General features: G+C 74.6%; 4 protein-coding genes across 8 annotated transcripts; all 4 read right to left on the reverse strand.

The window, feature by feature from the left end:
• Window positions 1–239: 239 nt before the first annotated feature.
• CTDNEP1 (CTD nuclear envelope phosphatase 1) lies at window positions 240–5015 on the reverse strand. The gene is made up of 8 exons (XM_087777787.1): window positions 4304–5015; window positions 3633–3699; window positions 3259–3377; window positions 2721–2792; window positions 2518–2634; window positions 2108–2219; window positions 1951–2035; window positions 240–621 (listed from the first exon to the last, which is right to left on the reverse strand). Exons 1-8 carry the CDS (start codon window positions 4403–4405, stop codon window positions 561–563), a joined length of 735 nt encoding a protein of 244 aa, XP_087633913.1. The 5' UTR covers window positions 4406–5015; the 3' UTR covers window positions 240–560.
• A 130-nt stretch (window positions 5016–5145) lies between these two features.
• On the reverse strand, window positions 5146–8088 carry ELP5 (elongator acetyltransferase complex subunit 5). 4 transcript variants are annotated; one of them, XM_087777783.1, is made up of 7 exons: window positions 7821–8088; window positions 6867–6923; window positions 6716–6796; window positions 6352–6569; window positions 5774–5952; window positions 5464–5678; window positions 5146–5375 (listed from the first exon to the last, which is right to left on the reverse strand). In XM_087777783.1, the coding sequence occupies exons 1-7, from the start codon at window positions 7976–7978 to the stop codon at window positions 5276–5278; spliced, it is 1008 nt and encodes a 335-aa protein (XP_087633909.1). In that variant the 5' UTR covers window positions 7979–8088; the 3' UTR covers window positions 5146–5275. The 4 variants fall into 4 exon arrangements, with proteins under 4 accessions (XP_087633909.1, XP_087633911.1, XP_087633910.1 ...); XM_087777785.1 differs by having other exon boundaries at window positions 6867–6927; window positions 7821–7974; XM_087777784.1 differs by lacking the exon at window positions 6867–6923.
• Window positions 8043–11193, reverse strand: CLDN7 (claudin 7). The gene is made up of 4 exons (XM_087777788.1): window positions 10529–11193; window positions 9250–9414; window positions 8966–9050; window positions 8043–8531 (listed from the first exon to the last, which is right to left on the reverse strand). Exons 1-4 carry the CDS (start codon window positions 10749–10751, stop codon window positions 8363–8365), a joined length of 642 nt encoding a protein of 213 aa, XP_087633914.1. The 5' UTR covers window positions 10752–11193; the 3' UTR covers window positions 8043–8362.
• A 564-nt stretch (window positions 11194–11757) lies between these two features.
• ZMYND15 (zinc finger MYND-type containing 15) lies at window positions 11758–19013 on the reverse strand. Of its 2 annotated transcripts, none has more exons than XM_087777734.1 (14): window positions 18577–19013; window positions 17595–17931; window positions 16842–17058; window positions 16577–16726; window positions 15622–15767; window positions 15266–15415; window positions 14785–14871; window positions 14307–14423; window positions 14007–14095; window positions 13640–13741; window positions 13247–13352; window positions 13022–13080; window positions 12440–12600; window positions 11758–11968 (listed from the first exon to the last, which is right to left on the reverse strand). In XM_087777734.1, exons 1-14 carry the CDS (start codon window positions 18874–18876, stop codon window positions 11788–11790), a joined length of 2202 nt encoding a protein of 733 aa, XP_087633860.1. In that variant the 5' UTR covers window positions 18877–19013; the 3' UTR covers window positions 11758–11787. The 2 variants fall into 2 exon arrangements, with proteins under 2 accessions (XP_087633860.1, XP_087633861.1); XM_087777735.1 differs by lacking the exon at window positions 18577–19013 and adding an exon at window positions 18200–18215.
• Window positions 19014–19064: the final 51 nt, after the last annotated feature.

Genomic DNA, 19064 nt, shown 5'->3' on the forward strand with positions numbered 1-19064 from the left:
GGGGGGGGGGGCGGGTCACGTGGCGGGCGGGGTCGCGAGGTAAACAGTGGTGCCACGTGACCGCCGGCGGCAGAGTCAGGAGGGGGCGTGGCGCCGCCCGCGGGGGGGCGTGGTCAGGGCCGGGGGTGTGGCCAACGCTGGGACGCGGACGAAACCACCGCGGGGGGAGGGGGTGGCAACGCGGGGGGAACCATCGCGAGTGGGGGGGGGGACACGGGGGGACCCCAAGGCACAGAGAGGGCGGAGACACCGCGGCTGGGACCGAGGTCTTTTAAAAACAAGAGGGCGGGGCCGGCAGCGCCCATCTGTCCGTGTCCTTCCGTCCATGCGGCGGGGGGGGGGGGCGGCCCCCGCGCCCCCCCCAGCGCCGAGGGGAGCAGCTCGGCCCCGCTCCCCGGGCGCAGCGTCCGTCCTCCGTGGGGGGGCGCGGGGTCCCGCGGCGCTGGCACAGTCCCTCGCGGGGGGCCCGCGGCGCTGGCTCTGTCCCTCGCGGGGGGTCCCGGGGGTCCCCGTCCCTGCGGCGGGGGGGTGACGGTGACAGGGCGGGGGCGGGGCCGCCGTCACCACAGCCGGTGCTGGTGCAGGTTGCGGCTCAGGACGGGGCGGACGTCGGCTGTGAACCTGGGGGGGGGCAGAGCGGGGTGAGACCCCGACACAGCTCTCTGGCTCCCCAAACCAGCGAAGACCCCAACGTCGGGGTGCTGAGGGCCCCACAGCCTGCAGCCCCCCCCCCCGGACACCCTCAGACCCCACTGTGGTCCCCCAGGCCCTGCTGTGTCCCCCCCAGACCCCACTGTGCTCCCCCGGACACCCCCAGACTCCGCTGTGCCCCCCCAGACCCCACTGTGCTCCCCCCAACACCCCCAGACTCCGCTGTGCCCCCCAAACCCCACTGGGCTCCCCCAGGACACCCCCAGACTCTGCTGTGCCCCCCCCAGACCCCACTGGGCTCCCCCAGGACACCCCCAGACTCCGCTGTGCCCCCCCAAACCCCACTGTGCTCCCCCGACACCCCCAGACTCCACTGTGCCCCCCAGACCCCACTGGGCTCCCGCCGGACACCCCCAGACTCCGCTGTGCCCCCCAGACCCCACTGTGCTCCCCCCGACACCCCCAGACTCCGCTGTGCCCCCCCAGACCCCACTGTGCTCCCCCCGACACCCCCAGACTCCGCTGTGCCCCCCAGACCCCACTGTGCTCCCCCCCGACACCCCCAGACTCCGCTGTGCCCCCCAGACCCCACTGTGCTCCCCCCGACACCCCCAGACTCCGCTGTGCCCCCCCAGACCCCACTGTGCTCCCCCCGGACACCCCCAGACTCCGCTGTGCCCCCCAGACCCCACTGTGCTCCCCCCGACACCCCCAGACTCCGCTGTGCCCCCCCAGACCCCACTGTGCTCCCCCCGACACCCCCAGACTCCGCTGTGCCCCCAGACCCCACTGTGCTCCCCCGGACACCCCCAGACTCCGCTGTGCCCCCCAGACCCCACTGTGCTCCCCCGACACCCCCAGACTCCGCTGTGCCCCCCAGACCCCACTGTGCTCCCCCCGACACCCCCAGACTCCACTGTGCCCCCCAGACCCCACTGTGCTCCCCCAGGACACCCCCAGACTCCGCTGTGCCCCCCCAGACCCCACTGTGCTCCCCCCGACACACCCAGACTCCGCTGTGCCCCCCAGACCCCACTGGGCTCCCCCAGAACACCCCCAGACTCCGCTGTGCCCCCCAGACCCCACTGGGCTCCCGCCGGACACCCCCAGACTCCGCTGTGCCCCCCAGACCCCACTGGGCTCCCACCCGACACCCCCAGACTCTGCTGTGCCCCCCCAGACCCCACTGTGCTCCCCCAGGACACGCCCAGACCCCGCTGTGCCCCCCCCGACACCCCCAGACCCTGCTGTGTCCCCCCCAGACCCTGCTGCACCCCCCCAGAAGCCCCCGGGCCTCACCTCAAGGCATCCAGCATGGGCAGCAGGTTGAGCAGGGCCGTGTCGCTGGGGTCGCTGAACCAGGACTTGATGGGGATAGCGTTATCTGGGGGCAGAGGAGGGGGTGAGGGGCTGGGGGGGCTCCAGGGGGGCTCTGGGGGTCTCGGGGGGGCCCTACCTGGGTGGCTGCGGTAGGCGCCAGGCGAGTTGTCGAGGATGACGATGCTGGAGAGGTCGCTGTGCACCACCGACAGGTCCTTGATGTAGCTGCCCAGCTCCAGCGTGCAGTGCTGGGGGCGGGGCTGGGGGGTCAGGCCCTGCCCACTAGGTGCCCAAGACCCCGCCCACACAGCAGCCACCACCAGGAGGTCAGTGCTCTGCCCCCTGTGGCCCCGCCCACTGCATTGACCACACCCCCAGACAGCCCCACCCAGCCCTGATAGCTCCACCCCCAACCCCACCCAGTCAAGCTGCACCCCCCACCCAACCCCACCCAGTCAAGCTCCTCCCCCACCCAACCCCACCCAGTCAAGCCCCGCCCCCACCCAACCCCACCCTGCACTCAAGCCCCGCCCCGGTCCCACCCACCTGGCGGTAGTAGCGGCGGTTGAGGATGCTGCGGTTGTTGTCCAGCTTGTCGGCCACGGCGCAGCCGTAGATCTCCATGCTGGCCGTGAACACCACCAGCTCGTACCACTGGCTCACCTGGGGCGGGGGGGTCAGCGCCGGGGTCTGCCGGGACCCGGGGGGGTGGGGGGGTCCCCAGGGTGGGGGAGGAGGGGGGCACTCACCACCTCCAGGAAGAAATCCACGTGGGGCCGCTTGTGCACGAAGAAGCGGACGGGGTGTTTGTCGATGACGACCTGGGGGCGGAGGGGGGACGTCGGCGGGACCCTGACACCCCCCACCCCAGGCACCGGGAGCCTCAGCTGCCCCCAGCCCCAGGACCCTCAAACTCTCCCCCAGCTTCTGCCGCTGGGACCCCCAAACTCTGCCCCCGGGACCCCCCTGCCTCGGGCTCCAGGAGCCTCAGCTGCACCCCATCGTCTGGGACCCCTAAACTCTGCCCTGGGGACCCCAGGTTCTGCCTCTGGGGATCCCCCGCCTCAGGCTGTGGGAGCCTCAGCTACAACCCAGCACCTGGGACCCCCAAACTCGGCCCCCGGGACCCCCAAACTCAGCCCCTGGGGATCCCCCACCTGGGGCACCAGGAGCCTCAGGTGCCCCCCAGCACACCCAGGTTCTGGCACTGGGACCCCCAAACGCTTCCTGGAGACCCCCAAACTCTGCCCCTGAGCCTCCCAGGTTCTGCCCCCGGGCCCCCCTGACCTTGAGGATGAAGTCCGGGGGGGTCCCGGGGCGCACGGTGGGCCGCAGCACGCCGTCGTGGTGGGAGTGGATGAGGGTCTCGTCCAAGTCCAAGACAAGGATCTTCCTCTTCACCTGGTCTGAGGGGGGGGGAAAGGGGTGTCAGGGGGAGCCCCCAAACGCCCCCTGCCCGGGGGGTCCCCATTACCCCGCTGAGTCCCTCTCCCTCGTCCTCAGAGCCCCCCAGTGTCAGGGCTCTCCCTGCTCCATCTCCCAGGCCCCCCCCAGTTTGGGGGCTCCCCCCACACTCCCCAGTTTGGGGGCTCCCCCCACCCCCACAGCCCCACATCCACTTTGGGGGCTCCCCCACCCCACAAGGACCCCCCCAGCCTTACTGAGGCGGTTGCGGGAGACCGGGGAGAGGGGCAGGACGTCGTATCGCACCGTCTGGTACTGGATCACCTGCCGGGACGGAGACGGGGACTGTCCCGGCCGTGGGGGACCCCCGAAACGGGGGGACACCCCCAGCCCCGCGAGGGACGGCAGCCGGGCCGTTACGGGGCATCCCGGCCCCCCCCCGACGCCCAGAATAGAACCCAGGGAGCCGGGCCCCCCCCCCCCGCGTCACCGTGTCCTGGCAGCGTCCCCTCTGCCGTCACCGCCGGGCACGGGACGGCGGCTGCTGGCACCGAGCCCCGGGGGGGGGACGGCGTCCCCGTCGTCCCCCCCCCCCCCGGGCTAAATTAAACCTCTCACCTGCTGCTCCTCATCACCCCCCGCCCCGCCCGGGTCCCCCCGCGCACCCCCAAACCCCCGGGGGGGTCACAGTCACCCGCCGTGCCCCGGCGTGGGGACGGGACGGCCCCGCTGGGGAAACTGAGGCACGGACAGAGCCCCCCACCACCGGCCCCGCCGCCCCCCAACCGGCCCCGCCGCCCGGGGCAGCCCCCGGAGGAGGGCGGGGAGACCGGGAGCCCCCAAAGCCGGGTCTGCCCCCCCGCCAAAGTCCCGGTACAGCCGCCCCCCGCCGGTACTCACGGAGCGGCCCCCCGCTCCCGGTACTCACGGTGCGGACCTGCCGGCGCAGCATGTAGAGGAGGAAGCTCCAGAGTTTGGTGGCAAAGGCCACGAAGGTGCGGAGCCCCAGCAGGCACTGGGTCCGCATCATCCCGGCCCCGGCCCCGGCCCCGGCCCCGCCGCCGCCCCCCGCCCGGCCCAGCTCCGCCAGCTTCGCGCCCCCCGCGCCGGGGGCGGCGGCGGCCCCAGCCCCAGCCCCGGGCCGGCCCCGGGACCCCCGGCCCCGCTGCGGCCGCCGGCCCGGGGGAAGGCGGCGCCGGAGGCGCGGGGGAGGCGGCTCCGGGAGTAGCGGCGGCCCCGGAGGCGCGGGGGAGGCGGTCCCGGGGAAGGGCCCCCGGCGGTCCCGGGCCGCGGCGGCTCGGTCGAGCTCAGCCGTTACCGGCGGGCGCCCCCGGCCGCCGCCATCGCGCTCCCGCCCGGCCCCTCCCGCCGCTCTCGCCGCCGCCGGGGTCACTTCCGGCCGAGCACTTCCGGGGCGCGGGCGCGGCGCCAGGCCGGGCGCGAGGGGAGGGGGTTGGTGCGCCTGCGCGGACGGCGGGGGCGTGACCACGGCAGAGGGGGCGCGGCCTCAGGCACGAAGGGGCGGGGGCAATGGGGGGATTCCCGGAGGGGGCGTGGTTGCCGGGATGGGCGTGGCCACGAGCGGGTGCTATGCCAGCGAAGGGGGCGTGGCCTCCGCGGGGGCGTGACCTCCCCGCTCCAGCGCCGGCCCCGGGTCCCTGGTTCCCCCCTCCCCATCCCCGGGGACCCCCCCGGGACCCCCAGGCGCCCGGGCCCCCTCCCCATTGCCGTGTCCCCCCCCAGGGACCCCCGCCAGTGACCACGCGGAGCTGAGGGAGACGCCACAGCTTTATTGGGGTCCCGGCGTCTGCGCAGGGACCCCCGAGGTTTGCGTAGGTCCTACAGCAACCCCCAGTGTTTACGTAGGCCCTGCAAGAACCGTGGGGGGGGGGGGGGGGGGTCACACGTCCAGGTCGTCGTCGGGGTCCTCAGGGTCCTCGTCCTCGGGGGGCTCCGGGGCACAGACGATGGTCCCGGGCGCCCGGAGGAGGGTCGACCTCCTGTGCAGTGGGGGGCTGTTACTGGGGAGACTGGTCCCGACTGGGAGCCAGGACTGGGAGGGGACTGGGGGTCCCTCCCCCCGCTCACCTGGGGGGGCTGAGCTGGTACGGGGGGGGCACGGCCGCTCGCGCCGCCCGTTCGGCCGCCGACAGCCGCAGGCGGAAGGTGAGGGGGTGGGGTGGGGCCCGGCACCCCAAATCCGCGGGGGACCCAGGGGTGCCCCCCCCGCCCTCCGGCGCGGGGGGAGGGGGCGCCTCCAGGCAGCGCAGGGACCCGTCGGGCAGGAGGGCGAAGCTCTCGTCCTGGGGGGGGGGGGGGGGGGGAGGTTTGGGGGGGCCGGGGGCGCCCCGATTCGGGGCACCGTGACCCCACGGGGGCCCCCCCCCCCCCCCCCCACCTTCTGCCTGGGCCCCCCCCCGCGGGGGCGGCTGAGGACACGGGCGAGTCGGGGGGCGGCCGGGCCGGGGGGGGGCCCCCCCAGGGTGACCTGGGCGCTGGCCAAGGCCCCCAGCGCCCGCAGCAGCCCGGGGGGGTGCAGGTCCCCGTGCAGCAGCGCCAGCAGGCGGGAGGGGCGGGCTGGGGGGGGGGGGCAGGCGTCGGGGTGGGCCCGCACCCCCCACCGGGGACCCCCGCACCCCACGCCCCAACTGGGGACCCCCCTGCACCCCAACCCCACGGGGACCCCTGTGTCCGGGCTCCCCCCCTGCACCCCCGGGCCAAACTGGGGGGGTCCCCATGCCCCAACCCCACGGGGACCCCGGTGTCTGGGCCCCCCTGCACCCCAGACCCCAACTGGGGATCCCCTGCACCCCAACCCCATGGGGACCCCAGCGTCCAGGCTCCCCCCCTGCACCCCAAGGCCGAATTGGGGGGGCCCAGCCCCATGGGGACCCCAAGGTCTGGACGCCCCCGTACCCCAGTCTAGGGGTCGCCCCCCCCCAGGATCCCCCCCCCAGGGGTCCCCACTGTCCTGACCGGAACGGGGGCCCCCCCCCAGCAGAGCCCCCAGCGCCTGGCAGAGGCGGGGGGGGGGCAGGCGCAGCAGCAGCCAGCTGAGCGAGTCCAGCACCAGCGTCAGGGGCCCCCCCGGGGGGAGCCCCCCCGCCAGCAGCCCCCCGAAATCGCCCGCCCGCAGGTCGGGATCCGGCCCGCTCCAGCCTAGGGGGTCCGTGAAGCCATCGCGGTACAGAAGCCTGGAGAGAGGGGGGTCAGGGGGGGCCCGGGGCGGGGCTGGGGGGCCACGGGGGGCCATGGGGAGCCATGGGGGGCTGTGGGGCCCTGGGGGGGCTGTGGGGGCCCATGGGACACCCATGGGGGGGCTGTGGGGCGTCACACTCACCGCTGCTTCACTAAGGGGCTCAGCCCAGCCTCGAACTGCTCCCGGGGGACGTCGAAGAGGACGACGAGGACGCGCTCGTCCCTGGGGGGTGGGAGGTGAGGGGGGGGCTGAGCCCCCAGCCCCCCTTTCCCCAGCCCCCCCAGCCCCTCACCTCTGCACGGCGGCGGTGACGAAGGCCCGGAGGAGGCTGCGGCCCTCGCAGGCGGCGCTGTCTGGCGGGGGGGGGGCGTGGGTGACCCCCACGGTGACCCCCACCCAGCCCCACGGCACCCCCAACCCAGTTCCACAGAACCCCCCAGCCCCACTGCATCCCACACCCAGCCCCATGGCACCCCCAGCCCCCCAAAACCAGCCCCAAGGCACTCCCCAGATCCCCAAACCAGCCCCATGGCACCCCACAGCCTCCCCCTGAGCCCCACAGCCCCCCCGAAACCAGCCCCACAGCCCCCCGGAGCCCCCAGACCCCTGAAACCAGCCCCACAGCCCCCCCAGAGCCCCACAGCCCCCCCAACCAGCCCCACAGCCCCCCGGAGCCCCCAGACCCCTGAAACCAGCCCCACAGCCCCCCCAGAGCCCCACAGCCCCCCCAACCAGCCCCACAGCCCCCCGGAGCCCCCAGACCTCCAAACCAGCCCCACAGCCCCCCAGAGCCCCACAGCCCCCCCCAACCAGCCCCACAGCCCCCCCGGAGCCCCCCAGACCCCTGAAACCAGCCCCACAGCCCCCCCAGAGCCCCACAGCCCCCCCCCAACCAGCCCCACAGCCCCCCCGGAGCCCCCAGACCTCCAAACCAGCCCCACAGCCCCCCAGAGCCCCACAGCCCCCCCAACCAGCCCCACAGCCCCCCCGGAGCCCCCAGACCCCTGAAACCAGCCCCACAGCCCCCCCGGAGCCCCCAGACCCCTGAAACCAGCCCCACAGCCCCCCCAGAGCCCCACAGCCCCCCCAACCAGCCCCACAGCCCCCCCGGAGCCCCCCAGACCTCCAAACCAGCCCCACAGCCCCCCCAGAGCCCCACAGCCCCCCCCAACCAGCCCCACAGCCCCCCGGAGCCCCCAGACCTCCAAACCAGCCCCACAGCCCCCCCGACCCCCTCGCCCCCCACCCTGCACGAGGACCAGCCCTTCCGCGCCGTCCGCCACCAGAGCCTCCAGCATCGCCGTCCCGGTGCGTCCCGATGACGCCACCGTACGGCGATGGGCGCCGCCATGTCCAGGTGGGCGCCTCCCGATGACGCCACCGTACGGCGATGGGCGCCGCCATGTTGGGACGGGGCCGGGTGGGCGCCTTTGGGGGGCCCCAGGAACCAAACTCGGCCAGAACAGAGTTAAAACACACAAACAACTTTATTTCGTACAAAACCACTCGCGAGAAGCCCGCGGAGACCCCCGCGGGGGGGGGGGGGCACTCTGCAACCTGGGAGCCCCCAACACCAGCTTGAGGGGGCTCCCCGCCCCCTCAGTGGTGGGACGCCACAGGGGTTGGGGTCCCCAGAGTGGGGCGGCCCCCCAGACCCTCCCAAACTTGGGGGAGGGCCCCATAGCGGGGACTGAGGCTCGGGGGGGGGGTTCCCCAAAGCAGAGCTGGGGGCTCGGGGGGGTCCCCAAGGCGGGGCTGAGGCTCGGGGGGTCCCAGCGCAGGGCCCCCTCAGACGTACTCGCGGTTGCTGGGGGGCTGGGAGCCGGGGGCCTTGCTGCGGGGGTAGGCCCGGCCGTGGCCCTTGCCCCGGGGGCAGGAGCAGGCCAGCATGGCCCCCCCCAGCAGCACCAGGGCGGCCCCCGCCCAGCCCACGAAGATGGCGGAGCCGAACTCGTACCTGGGGGAGACACAAATGGGGGTGAGAGACCCCCAAACCCTCCCTACAGCCCCCCCAGACCTGCCCCACAGCCCCCTCCCAGCCCCACAGCCCCCCAGACCTGCCCCACAGCCCCCTTCCAGCCCCCAGCCTCCCCCAGATCTACCCCACAGCCCCCTCCCAGCCCCACAGCCCCCCAGACCTGCCCCACAGCCCCCTTCCAGCCCCACAGCCCCCCCAGATCTACCCCACAGCCCCCTCCCAGCCCCACAGCCCCCCAGACCTGCCCCACAGCCCCCTCCCAGCCCCACAGCCCCCCCAACCCTCCCCACAGCCCCCTCCCAGCCCCACAGCCCCCCCAGACGTGCCCCACAGCCCCCCAAACCCTCCCCACAGCCCCCTCCCAGCCCCACAGCCCCCCTGCACCCCCAAAGCCTCCCCGAACCCCCCCTCACTTGGAGTTGACGGGGACCGTGGGGTTGTAGAAGTTGGTGACAATGCGGTGGCCGTACCAGGAGCAGGCAACCAGCCCTGCCAGCCCTGGGGGTTGGGGGCACCCCGTCAGCCCCCTGAGACCTCCCCCCACCCCGAAACGGGGTGGCAGGGCTGAGGGGGTCCCCAACAGCAGGTAGAGACCCCCAAAACAGGGGTGTGGGGTCCCCAATATGGGACAGAGACCTCAGAATGGGGATGTGGGCTCCCCAATGTGGGGGGTGGGTGTCTTGGGGGTCCCGCTCACCGGACAGGAGGAAGACGCCGCCGCCAGCAGCCGCCGTGCCGGCCTTGCGCCGGGGGTCATCGTCCCCGCAGCGGGTGCACTTCATCCCGACCACCGCCAGCCCCATGGCCACAAGCCCCAGCACCCCCGACGCCACCATCAGCGCCCGCGTCGCCTGTACAAACCCTGGGGGGGGTCACGGGGGGTCATGGAGAGGTCACGGGGGTCACGGGGGGTCAGGGCACCCCTTGCCCCCCATTCTGCTGCCCCTAAGCCCAGAGGGGACGGAGGCGTCCGGGCAGGGAGGGGTTAGGGGTTTATGGCCCCTGCCTGTCACCCGGGCGAGACTTTGGCCTTTTCACAGGCAGGGACAGGCAGGAGGGATGGGCAGGGAGCGGGCAGGGAGCGGGCAGGGAGCGGGGCCCGTGCCCCGCCCTGGCACCGGGATCTGGGTCCCTGCCAGCGCAGTGGGGGACACCGGGGGGTCCCCGGGGGCGAAGCGGGGGCTCCCCCTGACGCCTGGGCCCCCCCAGACGCCCAGGGCTCCCCGTCCCCGCCCCGGCGCCCTACGGGGTGGGGTGGGGTGGGGGGACTTTGTACCCGTCCCCACGGGGGGGGGACCCCGCCGCGCCCCAACGGCTGCTCCCGCCCGGGACGCGAGTTTCAGCGAAACCGAAGGCAGCGCCCGGAGGCCTGCGTTCCCCTGGGGGGGGCCTGGCCGCCTGTGTCCTCCCCGCGGGGCGGGGGGCAGATTTCAGCCACCCCCCAAGCCGGACGCCCGGGTCCCCTCTCGGGGGTCCCAAGGCTGGGGGAACACCGGCGTCCGGGCCTCCCGCGGGAGCCAGGCGTCCAGGTGACCCCACCGACCCCTGCGGCCGGGCGGTGGGAGCCAGGGCATCCCCCACCCCGTCCCCGGGGACCCACCAGTCCTCGGGACCCCCCCCAGTTCCCGGGACCCCCTCCAGTCCAGTCCTCGGCCCCCCCCCCCCCAGTCCCCAGGCCCCCCTCCAGTCCCGCGGACCCAGGCGCCGGGACATGCCCCCTCCCCCCACCGGCCTGGCCGGTTTTTCAGCTCCGGCGGCCAGGACCCCCAGGCCGGGCAGGGGGGCCGGGGTCCGCCAGGCCGAAGGGGGGGGGGGCAGGACCCCCTCCCCGGCTGCAGCAGCTCCCGGACGCCTGGGTCCCCCCCAGCTCGGTGTCGTGACCCGTCCCCCCCCTCCCCATCCCTGAGACCCCCCCAACCCACTGCACCCCCGGCCCCCCGCCCCCCATTGCCCCCCGCCCCCCAGTCCCCCCTCACCGGGCAGGGCCAGCAGCGAGTCGAAGGTCTTGCACTGGAGCTGGCCGGTGCTCTGGCTAGCGCAGGCCATCCACAGCCCCTGGTAGGTGGCCACCGCCGTGATGATGGAGTCCCCGGCGAAGGAGGACACTTGCCACTGCGGCAGCGCCGTGGCCACCAGCAGCGCCCCCCACCCCGCCAGCGCCAGCCCCAGCCCCAGCACCTGCAGCCCCCCGTTGGCCATGGCCCCAGCGCCCGCGGGACGGCAGCCCTAGGAGGACCCTATAGACGGCCCTGGGGACCCTATGGACGCCCTGCGGAGCCCCTATAAGGCAGCCTGGGGAGACCCTACAGACAGCTAAGGAGAGCCCCGAGCCCCCCTACAGAGACTATAGATGCCCTGTGGACACGGTCCGGAGCCCGTGCAAGCAGCAGAGGCCCCGGAGTGACCCTATAGGCAGCGAACAAGCACAGTACAGAGAGGCGGGCGGCAGCGAGCCTATAGAGACCTCGCGAGCAGCAGAGACCCCATAGAGACCCTATAGAGGCAAGGAGACCGCAGAGCCCCAGCGAGCGGCAGAGCCCCCCTATGACCCCTACAGAGCCCCAGCGAGCGGCAGGGACCCCCCAGGCCCCTATGGCCCCTATAGGCGCTGCAGCAGTGACCCCTGGGCGGTTGGGGCCGGGCAGGTGCACGCACCTGTATATGGGGGCCGGCCCCCGGGGGCGGGGCGGGTGACGTGGGCGTGAGGGGGGGTGGCGTGACGTCATCGGGGCGGGTGATGTCAGCAGGGTGGGGACGGCAACAGGGACAAGGGGACAATGAGGAGGGGGGGGTTGGGCGTGGGGTGAGCGAGGGTCACGGGCGTGACCCGGATGTGCTGCCCGTCCCTGTGTCCCTGCCCGTCCCTGTGTCCCTGCCTGTCCCTCTGTCCCCATGGGGGCCACCCACCCATCCTGGCCCCACCGCACCCAGGCCGCAGCCCCCGCCATGGGGCAGGAGATGGGGGTGCCGGAGGGGGGCAGCTGTGTCGGCCCAGAGCCCGCTTGGAGGCGCTGGGGGGCACTGGGGGGTACTGGGGAGGCACTGGGCAGTACTGGAGGGCACTGGAGGGGTACTGGGGGGCACTGGGAGGTACTGGGGAAGCACTGGGGGGCATTGGGGAGGCACTGGGGGGACACAGGTGCCGGGGGCTGGGGGCTATGGGGAGGGGGGCTCACGGAGGCTCCGTCTGCGGCTGCACCACACCTTTATTGCCCCCGTTAATCGCTCCCGTTAATCAACCCCCCCCCGACGCCTCGGCCCCGCTCAGCGGCGGGGGGGGCGGGGCGGGCGCTTGTCGCGGCGCCGCGGGCGGGGGGGCTGGCGGGGGCGGGGCGGGGGGCGGCGGCCGCGGGGGGGGACGGGGCCCCCCTGCCCCCCCCTTGTAGAGCAGCTGGAAGATGAAGGCGTTGGCATACCTGGGGTCAAAGGGCAGAGGTCAGTGGGGTCAGAGGTCAGGGCTGGGGGGTGGGGTCAGCAGGGGGCCGGGGGTTGCGGTCAGGGTCAGCTTGGGTCAGGGGTCAGGTGCTGGGGTCAGAGGTCAGGGCAGCCCTTGCAGTCAGGGTCAAAGGCTGGGTCAAAGGTCAGGCCTGTCAGCATTAAGGGTCAGGTCAAAGGTTGACTCCGGGTTCAGAGGTCAGGGGTCAGGTCAAAGATCAGGTCAAGGGTCAAAGTGGGGTCAGAGGTTGGCCCAGGGCTTGGGGTGGGGTCAGGGGTCAAGTCAGGGTCAAGGGCCAGGTCAGGTGTCAGGGTCAGGTCAGAGGTCGGCTCAGGGGTCAGGCCAAAGACCAGGGCAGGGCTTGGGGTGAAGCCAGGGGTCGGGGTTGGGTCAGGGTCGGGTCGGGTCAGGGTCAGGTCGGGGTCAGAGGTCAGGTCAGGGTCAGGCTCACCAGGGCAGGGCATTGTCGAGGCCGGGCCGGCGCAAGGGGCAGCGGAAGGGGTTGAGGACGGGGGGGCCGGTGCCCCCCCCCGTGGCCGCCCCCACGGCCGCCCCCGCCACCGCACAGCCGTACTCCCCCCCCTCCGCGAAGTAGGCGGGCACCCGCTGCGCCTGGGGGCGACACCCCGCGTCTGGCACCGCCCCGCCCCCACCCGGGGGGACCCCGGTGTCCGGGACCCCTCAGACCGGGGCCCCCCCACCCCCAGGAGCCCGGGGCGTTGGGGTGCTGGGGGGTATTGGGGTCCCCGGGGGTATCAGGGGGCTCCTTGGGGGTTCCTGGGGACCCTGGGGGGTTGTGGGGGGGTAGGAGTGGCTCTGGGAGGTTACTGAGGTCCCCAGGGGGGTCATTGGGTTCCCCGGGGGTTTCTGGGGGGGTTGGGGTCGGGGGGTATTAAGGGGCTCCCCGGTGGTTATGGGGGACCCTGGGGGGGTTAGGGGGTCCCCAGGGGGGTTAGGGGGTCCCTAGGGGGTATTGGGGTGCTGGAGGATATTAAGGGGGTCCCCGGGGGTTTTGGGGGTCCCAGGGTCCAACCTGCAGGCGCGGGAGGGTGCTGAGCCACGACTCCTTCAGGGCGAAGCCAGGGTTGAACCCTGGAGGGGGGAACGCAGAGATCCCCCATGACCCCAACCGCCCCCCCTGCCCCCCGCACCCCCCAACTGCCCCGAACCCCCCAACCGCACCCCCCAACTGCGCCCCCGTGCCCCCCCATCGCCCCTCGCCCCCTGTACCCTACTGCTCCCCCGCGTCCCCGCTCACCGATGACGAGGTCGGGGCGGGGGCCGGGGCGGGTGCTGAACCCCACCTGCACCCCCCGGGGCCCCCCCCCCTTTGGGGGGGTCCCTGGGAGCAGCTCCTGCACCTCCTGGGGGGGGGGGGGCATCAGGAACTCGGCTGGGGGTCACGGCCCCCCCAGCACCCCCAAACTGCCCCCAGCACCCCCAAACTGCCCCCCCGACTGCCCCAGGCCCCCTTTGCCCTCCCCAAAAGTGCTCCTGTGCCCCCCATGGCACCCCCCCCATTCCCCCCAACCCACCCCATCCATGCCCCCCCAAGGCCCCCCCGCCCCCCCCATGTTTCCCCCATGGCCTCCCCCACCCCCCATGGCCCCCCGCCCCCCATGACCCCCCCATGACCCCCCAAGGCCCCCACCGTGCGGTGCAGCAGGAACCGGCGCCCGTCCAGGGCAGGGGGCACGGAGCCCCCCAGGAACAGCAGCTCCAGGGAGACACGGGGCAGCAGCACCGACAGCTCCTGGGGCACAGGGGGGGTGAGACCCCCGACCCCTCTGACCCCCCCCGGAGCCCCCCAACCCCTCTGACAGACCCCAGCACCTCTGCCCACCCATCCCAGTCCCTCCCAGTGCTCCCAGTCCCCTCAGTCTCTCCCAGTGCTTTCCAGTCCCCGCAGTGTTCTCAGTCCCTACCAGTCTCCCCAGTCCTTTCCAGTCCCCACAGTGTTCCCAATCCCTCCAGTGCTCCCAGTCCTTTCCGGTCCCCCCAGTCCCCCCAGTGCTCACCCAGAAAAGCCCGACCAGCTGCAGCTCCCGGCCGCTCTCTTCCACCTGCACCCGCAGCGAGCGCTTCCTCAGGATGTTCAGCTCCGGGACTGGGGGACGCCGAGGGACCCTCAGTGGGGACCCCCCAGGGCACCCCCCAAAGGGGACCCCCCCAGGGCACCCCCCAAAGGGCACCTCAGGTGAGGACCCCCAAAGGGGACCCCCATTGCCAGGGGGGCTCTGCAGGGGGACCCCTGACCCCCCGGGTCACCCCCGCACCAGTGCCCCCCGTCCCCCCAGTCCCCCCAGTCCCCGGCTCACAGTGCTGGGGCACGAGGCTGGTGACGACGTAGTAGAGGCTCAGGGGGTAGGAGAGCAGCGCGGCCAGGGGGGAGCTGAGCGGGAGCCCCCGCCAGGCGTAGTACTGCTGCCAGGAGCCTGGGGGGCAGGCACCCGGCTGCACCCCACGGCACCCCCTGCCCCCCCCGGCCCCCTGCACCACCCCACCCCCCCTCAGCCCCCCCAGCCCCCCCCCGGCCCCCTGCACCACCCCACCCCCCCTCAGCCCCCCTCAGGCCCCCCCAGCCCCCCCGGCCCCTAGCACCACCCCACAACCCCCCACAACCCCCCTCAGCCCCCCCAGCCCCCTGTGCCACCCCATGGCCCCCACAGCAGCCCTCAGGGCACTCTGTGCACCCCCAGGAACCCCCCATTGCACCCCCCACCGCCCCCCCTCGCACCCCAGCGTCTCCCCGTGAAGCCCCATCGCACCCCGACCCCCCGTGCCCCCCGCACTCACTGAAGAAGCCGTTGGGCGGGGGGGGCTCGGGGGGGGCGGGGGGCAGCGCCACCTCCCCGGCTGGCAGCAGCCCCTCAAAGGGGAGGTCTGGGGGGGGGCACAGGCCATCAGCGACCTCCCTGGCCCCAGCACCCCCAGAGCCCCCCCAGTACCTCCCAGACCCCCCAATAACATCCAGAGCCCCCCAATTACCCCCCAAGTCCTCGATCCCCCCAAGTGCCCCCCAGATCCCCCCAGCCCCCAGTTACGCCCTCAGTGCTCTCCCAGTGCCCCCCATTGCTCTCCCAAGCCCCCAGACCCCCCCTGAGCCCCCCAATTACTCTCTATTGCCCCCCGAACCCCCCCACTTACCCCCTCTTGCCCCTCAGAACCCCCCAATTACCCCCCATTGCCCCTCAGTCCCCCCCCCCCGAGCCCCCCAATTACACCCCATTGCCCCCCCAGCGCTCCCCAGTCCATCTGTCCCCCCGCAGCCACTCACCGGGGGGGGTCCCGAGGGGGGGGCTCCCCCCCCCCAGCCCCACGCCGTAGTCGGGGGCCCGCACCAGCATGCTGAGGTGGGCCCAGCCCCCCCGGGTGAGCCCCCGCGCCCCCAGGAACCGCTCCTTGTCGAAGGTCTCGCTCGTCACCTCTGGGGGGGCAAGCGGACACCCCATGGCACCCCCGGCACCCCCCAGCACCCTGCTGTGCCCTGCAGCACCCTTTGCACCCCGCGACCCTACCGCACCCCCCAGCACCCCATTGCACCCCCAGCACCCCGCTGCCCCCCACCCCCTCCCAACTGCACCCCCAAACCCACCCTCACTGCACCCCCCCCAGCCCCCCCTCGGCCCCCACCTGCGGTGAAGGTGAAGGGCAGCTGCGCCAGGGCGGCCGCGCGCCCCATGAACCCCCTGAGCTGGCGGCACCAGCCCTGGTGCACCCCGAGAGCCTCGGCCGCCCGGCACCCCTCGGAGCAGTACAGCACGGCCCGGCACTGCGGGCTGCGGGGGGGGGTCAGTGGGGGGGGCGGGACCCCCCTGCACCCCCCCCAAATCCCCTCTGCATCCCCAAACCCCCCTGTGCACCCCCAAACACCCCTGCACCCCAATGCACCCCACGGCCCCTCGGAGTGGGACAGCCCGGCCCGGCACAGTGCCGGGGGGGGAGGTCAGCACTGGGGGGCCCCCTGCACCCCCCACACCCCAATGCCCCCCCATGCCTCTGCATCCCCCAGGCACCCCCTGTCCCCCCCGGGTGCCCCGGAGCCCCCACTGTGCACCCCTGCCCCCCCCTTGCCCCCCACTTGCCCCCCGGGCCCCCATTGCCCCCCCAGCCCCCCAATGTCCCCCATTGCCCCCGCAGGCCCCCATTGCCCCCCCAGCCCCCGGCCCCCCAATGTCCCCCATTGCCCCCGCAGGCCCCCATTGCCCCCCAGCCCCCGGCCCCCCAATGTCCCCCATTGCCCCCCGGGCCCCCATTGCCCCCCCAGCCCCCGGCCCCCCAATGTCCCCCATTGCCCCCCGGGCCCCCATTGCCCCCCCAGCCCCCGGCCCCCCAATGTCCCCCATTGCCCCCGCAGGCCCCCATTGCCCCCCCAGCCCCCGGCCCCCCAATGTCCCCCATTGCCCCCCGGGCCCCCATTGCCCCCCAGCCCCCGGCCCCCCAATGTCCCCCATTGCCCCCGCAGGCCCCCATTGCCCCCCAGCCCCCGGCCCCCCAATGTCCCCCATTGCCCCCCGGGCCCCCATTGCCCCCCAGCCCCCGTCCCCCCAATGTCCCCCACTGCCCCCCCAGCCCCCAGCCCCCTCACCACGGCAGCGGGGTCCTGGCGAGCCCCCCGCAGGCGTGGCAGAGTCGGGAGCGCAGCGTGGGGGGGCCGAGGCTGGGGGGGGGTCCCCAGCCCCGCGGGGGGGTCCCCACCAGTGTCACCCCCAGGCGCGCGGCGGCCGGCTGCAGGGTGCTGGGGAGGGACGGGGGGGTCACAGGGGGACACGGGGGGGGGCACCCCGGGAGGGGACGCGTGTCCGGGGGGGTGATGCGGGGGAGCACCCCGAAAGGTGGCGGGGGTCACTCACGCGTGCAGGCCGGCGTCCCCCACGGCGAGCTGGCGGGGGCGGCGGGGGGGCCCCCCAGCCATGGGGCACCCCATGGCGCGGCAGAGCAGGGCCAGGGCCCGGCGGGCTGGGGGGGGCGCGGGGGGGGCGCGGGGGGACCCCAGCTCGAAGTCGAAGCCCAGGGGGACCCCGCGGGCATCCGTCAGCAGCAGCACCCGCGTCACCACCAGCACCGGGCCTGGGGACGGGGGTCGGGGGGCCGGGGGGTCAGGGGGGGCCGGGATCCCTGGGGGGTCAGGGGGTCACCCTGGGTGCCCATGGGGTCCCTTCGGGGTCAAGTTCAGGGTCAGGCTCGGTGGGGTTGGGAGCCCCTTGGGGTCAGGACTAGGGTCAGATTTGGGGTCCCATGGGGGGGAGGATCCTGGGGTCCCTTTGGGCTCAGGTTCAGGGTCCCACGGGGGGAATCTTGGGGGTCCCACGGGGGGGACCCAGGGATCCCTTTGGGCTCAGGTTCGGGACCCCCCAGGGTGAAGTTCAGGGTCACGCCTGGGGTCAGGCTTGGGGTCCTGGGGGGGGATTGTGGGGTCTCTGGGGTCAGGCTTGGGGTCCCAAGGGCGGGATTTCGGGGTCCCCCGGGGCAGCTCAGGGCCAGGTTCGGGGTCTCACGGGATGAGGGCCCCGTCCGGGGTGGGGGCTCGGGGGGCTCCCAGCCGAGCTCAGGGACCAGCTTCGGGGTCCGGGGGTCACTTTTGGGGGTCCCGGGGGGGGCATTACCGGGGGGGGTCCCACCGTCCTCCTCCTCCTCCTCCTCCTCCTCCAAGCTGACGAAGGCCAGGGTGCGGCGCAGGTCGGGCAGCGTCAGGGCCGTGTCCCCGCAGAGGGGTCCCCGGGGGTCCCCGCAGGGCCCCCCCCCCCGCCGGGCCCCCCCCGCGGGCAGGGCCACCCCCAGGCGGGCGTTGGGCAGCACGTGCAGCACCCAGGGCCCCGGCTCGGGGGGCAGCCGCCGCAGGGCCCCCGGTTTTGGGGGGCCCCCCCCCGCCCCCCGCCGCCAGCCCAGCACCAGCGCCACCAGCTCCAGCAGCTCCGCCCGGTACCCCGTCAGGAACTCCATCTGGGGGGGCAGCGGGTCAGGGGAGACCCCCAAACCGGGCACCCCCGGACCCCCGCAGACCCGGCCCCCCCAGACCCGGCCGCCCCAGGCCCCCCCAACCTCCCCCCCGGCACTCCAGCCCCCCCAACCGGCCCTGCCACCCCCCCCCCCCCCCGACCTCGGGGCACCCCCCCGGGTCCCCCCCGCCCCCAGACCCCGGTACCCCTGACCCCCCCGGGTCCCCCGAGCCCCCCAACCCCCGGGCCCCCCGGGTCCCCCCGCCCGCCACCTCCTGCCCGGGTGGATTCAAAGGTAAACAAACACCGGCCGGGGGTTTCCCGCGTCGCTGTGACGTCATCACACTCCCTGCCCCCCCCCCCCCCCGGCGGCGCTGATTGGCCGGAACGCAGCAGGGGGCGGGGCCCGGGACGGGGCTGGGGGGGGCGCAGGAGGGGGCGGTGCCCCGGGCGCCCAGGCGTCCTGGCCCTGCCTCGCCCCGAAACCGCCCGTGTGACGTCACGCCCGTGTGACGTCACACGCCCGTGACATCCTGGGGGGCAACTCTCGGAGCTCAGAGCCACCCCCATGATGTGCACGAGGTCGCGGGGGACGCTACAGCCCCACGCCCGGGGGCCTCCCCGTGGCATCACGCACGTGACATCACACCTGTGACATCACACCGGTGGCATCACAGAACCGCAGCGTCATTCGGGGTGGAAAAGCCCCCGGAGAGGAGCCCGGTGCGAGCCGGGATGCCGGCGGCCCTCTCGGCCACCCGGGCACGCGGTGGGCTCGCGTTGACGGCCGCCGGCCCGTGATCCCCGGCTCCCGACCCTCAGTGACGCCGCCGAACGCGACTGGTCCCAGTACGGGGCCCTGGGACCCCACTGGTGGCCGCCCGCCACGGGATCGAGCCCCCCTCTCCGCTGCTCCCCGGGCCCGGCGTGCCGCCGTGGGGCGGGGCATGACGTCAGGGAGAAAGCCGTGACGTCAGGCTGCTGGGAAACCGAAAGCAAAAGCGAAAGCGGGGAGGGGGGCGGAGGGGTCCCGGTGCCCCGGGGGTTCCCGGCTCGGGGGGTTCCCGGCTCGGAGAGGGGTCCCGGTTCGGGGGGGGAGTCCGGGTTCGGGGGGGGGGGGGGTCCTGGGCGGGGGTC

This window comes from Nipponia nippon, unplaced genomic scaffold (assembly GCF_047370975.1).
Source record: "Nipponia nippon isolate SJK-2023a ecotype South Korea unplaced genomic scaffold, ASM4737097v1 scaffold_41, whole genome shotgun sequence".
NCBI lineage: Eukaryota > Metazoa > Chordata > Aves > Pelecaniformes > Threskiornithidae > Nipponia > Nipponia nippon.